Genomic DNA, 8,972 nt, shown 5'->3' on the forward strand with positions numbered 1-8,972 from the left:
ATATTAGTAATGCAGCCAACAAATCAAGCCAATTAAATGTGTTAATTGATATTGTAACCTATTGTCGTTTTATCATAAACAGCATAATTTTTTATACCTGGGTGCCTAGGTGAATTAAGTGCATAAACCCAGCCATTTATGTTGTTCAAAACAAAAGCCTCCAGCAGTTTGTTATTAAATGTTCCTAGGCTACGCAGTGGGGGGGGGGGGGGGGGGGGGGGGGGGGCATTGAGCTTGTACAGAGACCCCATAGAGGGTATTAAAATATTGGTTGCTTTGAAGAGCTTTGGGCCGTCTAAACATGTGACATGTAAATCAAGATGTTAAATAATACCATAAACAACTTAACATAATGATGATAAAGACAACATTTTAGAGACAACCTTTGTACTCTCCAGAACTAGTTTTATTGAAAGACCTTTTTTCTATAAATGTATTCCAAATGTTGAATTAAATTGCAGATAGCAGTAATAGTTATTGATGATTTATTGTAAGTCGCTTTGATAGTAAATGGTAGTAAATTTGATCTGCTAAATGGCCTTAATGTAAAAGATGCCAACACAAAAATTCATTCAGAATTCAAATCGCATTTTACATATTACATGAAATATTATAAGTAATTTAATATGATAATTAAGAAGCTTTAGTTTGCTTGAATTAGTTTTAAATTGGTGCGATAGGTATCGCTCAAATTGTTAATGTATTTATGTTTCCATGAAAGAGGTAAATGATTATGTTCGCAAATAAATGAATACTTTTGCAGATGTAAACATGGCAAATATATTTTCAAGCATACCCTCTTGGAAGTATATTTTTTGTTACCCCAAATCAAATAAATAATATTATTCACCATCCTTCATCCTTCAAAATGTATATTTCTAATATCATGCCATAATTTGGGGTCCATTGTTCCAATGTAACAGCACAAATGACTGGTAACTGTCAACTCTGAAATCCTAACATTTTATACAATTTAATGAAGCAAAAAAAAACGAATCTAAATTCTAACCACTAACTTGTGATTTATAGAACATTTAAATGGCAAAGCAGGCTATAAGTGTGATGAGGAGAGTATCCCTTTGACATTTCTCCAGGTTGAGGCCTAGTCCAACTCGAAAAGCAGATCCCTCTGATTACTCTTTATCCACCTGTTTTCTATCTAGCTCTCTTGATAGACGCCCCCAATCAAAGTAATGCACTAGAGACGCTTCCTGCCTGACATCCATTTGATCTGCTTCCCCTGATAGCAAACCACTTTTTCCTAAATTACCTTGCCAACCAGCTGGTATCAGATTGGCATTCATCCCATTGAAGTGAAAAACATGACCACCCCATTGGAACAACTTAATCCGTTAAATGTATCTGTTTACACTGTGATCACTTTTGGTAATAATGTAATGCTAAAATCTGTTTGTCAGATGCCTAGCCAGGAATTACACTGATGATTATTAGAATGTTTGTATAAATAGGCCTTTATTTTTTTAAATAATCGAACAGAAAGGCATGTAAATAAGAAAAAAAATCATGTTGTTATTTTAAATCACTCAGATGATGAATATGTCATAAATCATCATCCTTTATAAATTCATAAATTGTCTTTCATAAAAGTACTTTGAAGGGATTTTGGTCATTTTATTGAAAGTCGAATGTCATTCTTTGTTTCTGAAGTCCCACATGTTTTTGACCCATTTGGATTCATTACATATTGGACAGAGATTAGAAAAAGATTGTAGGCCTACAGTTAAAAATTATTCTGAACAGTTTTTTCTGCGTTTGAAAAAAGTGACTGCAGTAGCTTACATTTTACCATAACCCCCTACATGAATACCAAAATAGTTGCAGTGTGCATTGTTTTACCAACTACTCCAGTGAATGCACAACATCCGGGTTATAACGTCCCCATTGATTCATATACAATTGATGGTTATTGGTGACCGGTTAACATAAATAGCTGTTCTCTACAATAAACAGTATAACAACATTTTATTTTGTGGTCAAAAACATGGATGCTTTTTTTGTTATTATTAAGCATTATTATTTATGCATTATTTTCGTCCTTTTGGATCTGAAATGACAACGTACCCTGTCGTGAGCATGGTCGTGACCATACATCCTGTATACATCCTCTCAGGTCCGACTGCTTCCCGGAAACGAACCTTAATTCTAAAAGAAACATGGCGACTTTGTCTGTTAGCCGGGCACCTCTTGGAGGTTTCAGTTTCGAAAACTGTAAAAGGTAAGGTTGTGATGGATATGAATGTGTCATATTATGTGCAATGCAGTTTACATCAGGGACAAGCTCGGAAAAGTATGAATTTAGATTGGGTGTACTTAGGATGAGGCTACTAGCCCGCTACAGCGGGTACGTGCTTGAATGACTAAGGCTTTTAGTCCTGAAAATGCCATTTTGAAATTAATGTAGACTAATTTAATGTCCGAGAGTGTAACAATTAATACGTTTAGTTTAGTTTTTGTTATTCAAATATTTTCTCATTGTGGAGAAGTTTGATATTATAAAAATGGTGTTGCCAGTTATGTCCAGTGAGTGAGCATGCTAGGTTAGCTTCTGCTAGCGCAATGGACTGAATGAGACGTTCACTGGGGATACAAAATCAACACAGTCATACAATGAAACGTTACTGATTTCATTTTAGTCCATTTATTTAGGAGTGAGTGACAAGTTTAGGTGAAACGTTGGAATGGTTCTTTTCGAACTTCACGCATGACATTCGTGGATATTGGCATTTTGGATTTGATTTCACCATGCCTAAATTAACTGTTTCAGAGTGATATTCAGGCGCTCTGAAACCCCTAGAATTACTCTATTAAACCTTCAAAAGTACAAGATAATATTTTCGTCACTCTTTGGCATTTTTATTGCATTTTAGTATACATTTGAATTATAAAAAAATAAATATAAGACAACGTGTTTAAATAGCCTAGGATGCATTTACTTGTCCATATTTATACAAATCCTTTTGATACATTTTTAGAAATGCAGTTTTAGAAGCCGATTCTGCAAAGCTGGGATCAAGCGTACCTGCAGCACGCAAAACTGGTACCACAATCTGTGGTATTGTTTTCAAGGTAAGTGAAACAATCTGGTAAAGAGGAAAAACCGGGCATGGTCCAATTAAATGTTTTGCGTTTCTGATCTCTATGAATTACTAACCTCACTGTTCCCGTTACCCCATATTTAGCTGTCAAATGTTTGGAACGACAACTTAATATGGAAGCATATATGTAGCAAAATTAAAATGGCAATGCAATTCAATAATTCATTACATTATGCAATTGACAATTCGTTATGTAATTTAATAATGCAATTTGTATGCATATTAAAATACACTTTGAATGACGTATTTACAAATTACATTATTAAATTACATAATGAATTGTCAATTGCCTAATGTAATGACTTATTGAATTGCAAATTGCATTGCCATTTGAATTTTGCTACATATATGCTTCCATAACTTAACACTTTTACAGCTGCTTCCACACATAGTTTTTAACCAAACATCTGCCAGTAATATCAATGTATCAGTGTACGTTCATTTATTGCTCTACTCTACACCAAGTAGTTTCCTCATGGCTACGAATTATCAGGGTGTCAGTTTCTATGAACAAGACATTTATGAAAAATAAGAACTCAATTAAGATCAACAAATATCTTTAGATGTCATCGATCTACTCAACCTATATATATCAGCATATCACGGGGCCCTACGTGGGCCTCTGACCTCAATGCCTCAACCCATGTCCCAGCTAACAGGATCTTAGTTTCAGTGGACTCAGAGGGACAATCAATGATTGAGTAAAGGCAGACTTCTGGGAAAGGTATGACATTTAATAGTCAAAAGAATCAACAACAGGCTCTGCTTTCCCTGTCCATAACAAAAGTATCCCCAATGTTGAAGAAAAGTAATTGTCTAATATTTTGTAAATCTTTAACGCTTTTGAAGTACATTTTTCAATGGACTAAGGTGCTACATAATTGAATACCAAATGTATTTAAAGATGGCGTATATAATGCAGTATTCTTTGTCTTTTGAAGGATGGGATTGTCCTTGGGGCAGACACCAGAGCTACTGAAGGCATGATCGTGGCAGACAAGAACTGCTCAAAGATCCACTACATTTCACCCAATATTTAGTGAGTAATGGAGCTTTGAAGCAAGCAGCTTCATTATGTTGGCATGCTGGGTCATCTTACTGTAATATGAACTAATATGCTTCTAAAAATAATTTCAGAAGCATAATTTCCCCACACTTGTTTGGGGAAACTCTAACCCTAACCCTATCCCTATTTAACTAGTCATGATAAACTCTTGGTACTTGATTTTACCCGCTAGTGTACCTGTGGACGGTACTCCCGGTGCATTGAGGTTTGGATTTGGATTCACTAGAAATCGTAGGTTGTCGACAAGCATGAGATTGTGGTCCTACAAGTCCATGCTTGAAACGTTAATCAATTCATACATTTATAGGTAACATTAATCAATTCATAGTTATAGGTCCTTGAGCTTGCAAGTGCCCTTTAAGTGTTGTTTCATTCGTCGGCTTACAGCTTGCACGTCCACTTTCTGCTTGTGGGCTAAACATTGTGATGTAGCTTATTACTCACTTTACTTTGAAATGAGGAAGGACCAATGCAACAAAGTCGCAAATGAGGAGTAGGTGTGTCTTTCATCGTTATAGTTGGGACGTTTGTGAATACATGTAGTGATGCGACTTTTGTTTTGTCTCTGCAGTTGCTGCGGGGCAGGCACGGCGGCGGACACGGAGATGACCACCCAGATCATATCCTCCAACCTAGAGTTGCACGGCCTTTCCACCGGCAGGCTGCCTCGCGTTGCTACAGCTAACCGCATGCTCAAGCAGATGCTCTTCAGGTATGAACCTCTGTAGCTTGGCTTCCATCTGCATGTAAATGTTTAAATTAGAGCTGTCAGTTAAACGCGTTATTAACGGCGTTAACGCAAACCAAATTTAACGGCGTTAAAAATTTTATCGCGCGATTAACGTCATTTTTTAATTAAAAAAAAAATAATAATAATTTTTTTTTTGGCTCAAAACAAAGAAGCAGTAGCCTGACTGCTATGTTCAAATGACATTTGTTCAAAGCAGTCATTTATTTGCACTATAGGCTCTTTTTTTGTATCGTCCTGTTTTGATCAGTATATGCCAATGTTGTTATCAATAGAAAATCATTTGCACAAGGCAAGCCGATGCACTTCATCATGTTGATAAGAGAATTAAAATGAGAAGAATTATGGGACAAAAAAAATCAAGGGATATTTAGCATAGAAAAAGAATTTGCGATTAATCACGATTAATAATAGTTAACTATGACATTAATGCGATTAATCACGATTAAATATTTGAATCGCTTGACAGCTCTAGTTTAAATGGCTTTTTAAATTGGAAGTTTTTCGTGGCACAAACTGAAAATGACCTCTGGTGTATCAGTCAGCTGGGGTCAGATTACTGTGCCTACATTGATGCTGGGTGCGTTAATGCTTATCACTTGTTCCACACGCTGGCCAGCTGATAAAACCAATGCTCCCACAAAATTCTTAAAGGAATCCAATTGGAAACCAGTCTTAATGGTTGTTGTTATTATTTATGACCAGCCAGAATGAACTAAAATGTAATCCAGTCAGCACATATATGCAGGTTAGCCAGCATCTAGTCTGACAAATCTGATTTTATATTAATAATCAAAAGTCTGACAAGCACAAATCTGTGTGAATGGGGCATTTCAGTTAAATAAATGTTAACTTTGTTGCGACCAATTATGTTGGTGGATGCTTGATTCTGTAAGCGCATTTTCGGCTTCCTTCGAACACAAACTCAGCAAGCACCAGTAAACCTTTCTTGGTGGGAAAATAAGCTAAAACGTGATGCCGACATTCTTAAACACAGCCCATGTTAAGGTTTAAACGCGTTGCAGACTAGTCTGGATTTCTTTTCCTATGTACCATTAAATTCTGGTCCACTTTCATCCCAATTCTTTGTCGTACCCTTATTAATGAAGATGTGTTCATTGTTCAGGTACCAGGGCTACATCGGCGCTGCTCTTGTGCTTGGGGGCGTGGACTGTATGGGCCCCCACCTGTACAGCATCTACCCCCACGGCTCCACGGACAAGTTGCCCTATGTCACCATGGGTGGGTTCACGATTCACATGGATGTTGTTTGAAGAGCAGAATACCTTTTTAGATATTGAAAATGAAAAGCACTGCTGCGATGGAATTGAATTCGTTTTGATCCTTTTTTTTTTTTTTAAGGTTCTGGGTCCCTTGCAGCGATGGCAGTATTTGAGGATCGCTACAAGCCCGATATGGAGGTGAGTCTTGTTGTTTGTCTTATGCAAAGTTGGGGTCAGGTGACATGCATTCATAACACGGCTTGGTTGATTAAAAAGGGATTTTCACGATAGTAGCTCCATTAATCTCATTAAAATGTTGCTGTAATGTCAGCATAATTCTATTTAGTTTGAAGCATTAACAAATACGATCAATTGATTACCATTTCCATCCCGTTTAATTTCCTCAGTTGGAAGAGGCCAAGAGGCTCGTGCGTGATGCTATCGCTGGAGGAATCTTCAATGATCTGGGCTCCGGTAGCAACATTGACCTGTGTGTCATCACCAAAGGCAACGTGGATTACATCAGGCCCCACGATGAGGCTAACAAGAAGGGTGTCAGGTAAATAATGTTCTTAAAATGAGGACAAACAGGGCCCAAACAATTGAATTTCACTTTAGAGTGCTGTTTGAATGCTAATTGTAAAAATAGCACAGCTGGAACTTAACCAGATAATAAACTCGCAAATAGAGGTTTTCAATACATTACACAGTTGACTCAGTATTCAGTTATACCATTACCTTAGTATTCTATGATTCTAAAAGGTTATTAGACTGCAAAAATGTAACAATTTCCGTTTCCAGGGGTGCATTGCTTGCAAGCCTGATTAATTTTTTTAACCTGAAATACTGTTTGGATGATATTAAGGTTAAAACCAGATACTTAATCATAACTGCATCGTAGCTGGAAATAATTGTAGAGATGATGCCTGACTTCTACCCTGTTGCCTGTTTTGCTTGAAGAGTAAATGAGCTTGAAACCTTATGCCAGTAAGTAAAATGTGTTCCCTAGAAGTACAAAGTTGGCACGGTCCATCTCACCTGCCTCTAATATTGTGCTGTGTTTTGTGTACTAATCCTTTAACTGAAAGTTTTACGTTTTTTCGTCGTTCATTTCTACTTACCTCAAGTCACTTAACTAACTTGCATGCGAGTTCAAAGAGTTAAATCGGTGTGCTGTGATCTCGATGGATGGGTTTTTATGATGTGTCAATTCAAATGGCAATTATAAATGGTCTATAATTAACCATTACCTTGTTTAAAAAAATATGGATCCTCAACACTAGGTTGTTCACTGTAGTAAAAGTGTCTAATTCAGGTATTTATTTTCTTCTATCCAGGACTGGTGATTACAAGTACAAAAAAGGAACAACTGGGGTTTTGACCAAAGTAATAACCCCCTTAAACCTGGACACCGTTGGAGAGCACGTACAGACCATGGACACGTCCTAATCTGCTCCCGTCTCTCTTTATGTTCCTGAAAACACCCCCTCCTTTTGCCATTCTATACCTAGTAGTAGATATGGTATGTTTTTCAATAAAAATGAATGGTTTTCAATAAAGATGTAATGCCTATACCTGTTAACGTCCCTCTCTGAATGTGTTATGTCATTTGAACATACCTTGAGTTTTCAGCAATTTTAAAGTTAATTCAGGTGCTATTGAACATGTGTGACCAGTGGTTGGAATAAACTCTGAAATACAGGATACGATCTCGGCAATGTGCATTTAATGTTTTATTGTATTGCTGGGTCAGTGGGCTCAAATCGGAAAGTCCAATACTGCAGTGTTTGTTATAGAAATAATAATACACACTAAACTATTGAGTTCAAATTCAAGACCTTCCTATTAGTGTGTTGCTTATTAGTGATTACCTATATTTCTTCATATTAATTGACAATTAACGAATATGTGAACAATGTCCTGTCCTTAGTTATTTAGTACGTTTATTTATCTGTAGAACTTCTGCGAGGCGTTCATATAGTGTGGTAATAGTAGGTGTGGATCGTGTTCAGCATGTGCCATGACATCAAATGGTTCTTCATAGAACTTGTATGTATGCCTTCTTTAGCCTCTGCTTCAATGGTGTGATTCCTAACTCTGGCTGCAGGGTGAGCTATAGAGCCTGTTACGGCCATGGATGGTGTACAATTGTATTACCTATTTTTTTTTATTAAATATGTATTTTATATTTTTAAGTGCCACAAAAGTGGTTGCAACTTTGATCACTTAATTATTCTCTTAGAACTTTTTTAGTGTGTCTAAAATTGTGGATCCTAAACTATACCGAAGTAGAAATATAGTAATAATACTAACGTGTCTAATAGTATTATTAGGCATGTAATTATAAGTCTGACTGTTATCATTGCCCAGCTAGTCTGAAGTGGTCTTTTTATGAAATATGCTTTGCTGCTAGGTCATACTCAGTTTATCAAATATATTAAACTACCACAAATACCCCACAAATAAAGTAAATACCCCAGAGACAAATTTGCTGAACACTGGTGATTGACACCATAATTCATTTAGGCAATTAATAGTATGGTAATCGATCGCAATATTAAATGATAATACTAAGATACCAAATAAAAAGCAGTTAGGCATAACCATTTGACAACACTTTAAAAAATGATTGTATTAAGTTTTATTAATATTCAAATTCTTCAGACCACGCGAATGCTGTGAGGCGTCAGTCGGAAGGTCCCAAATTCTTATTCGCCTTGAATGCAGCTTTTGTTACGCAGCAATGTAAGACCCTTCCGTCCTGTCACGTGACCTTACGTGACCAAATATGTATTGTTGTTTTTGTAGTTTTTTAAGCC

At 36.5% G+C, this 8,972-nt stretch overlaps 1 protein-coding gene and 1 non-coding gene across 2 annotated transcripts; both read left to right on the top strand.

Moving 5' to 3' along the window:
- Positions 1 to 2,105: 2,105 nt before the first annotated feature.
- Positions 2,106 to 7,859, top strand: psmb7 (proteasome 20S subunit beta 7). Its single transcript, XM_030354399.1, has 8 exons — positions 2,106 to 2,236; positions 2,994 to 3,087; positions 4,058 to 4,155; positions 4,754 to 4,894; positions 6,057 to 6,172; positions 6,293 to 6,351; positions 6,561 to 6,712; positions 7,491 to 7,859. The coding sequence occupies exons 1-8, from the start codon at positions 2,175 to 2,177 to the stop codon at positions 7,600 to 7,602; spliced, it is 834 nt and encodes a 277-aa protein (XP_030210259.1). The 5' UTR covers positions 2,106 to 2,174; the 3' UTR covers positions 7,603 to 7,859.
- On the top strand, positions 5,442 to 5,575 carry LOC115543166 (small nucleolar RNA ACA64). The gene has a single exon (XR_003976689.1). It is a non-coding gene; the product is annotated as a small nucleolar RNA ACA64 (small nucleolar RNA).
- Positions 7,860 to 8,972: the final 1,113 nt, after the last annotated feature.

This window comes from Gadus morhua, chromosome 4 (genome assembly GCF_902167405.1).
Source record: "Gadus morhua chromosome 4, gadMor3.0, whole genome shotgun sequence".
NCBI classification, from domain to species: domain Eukaryota; kingdom Metazoa; phylum Chordata; class Actinopteri; order Gadiformes; family Gadidae; genus Gadus; species Gadus morhua.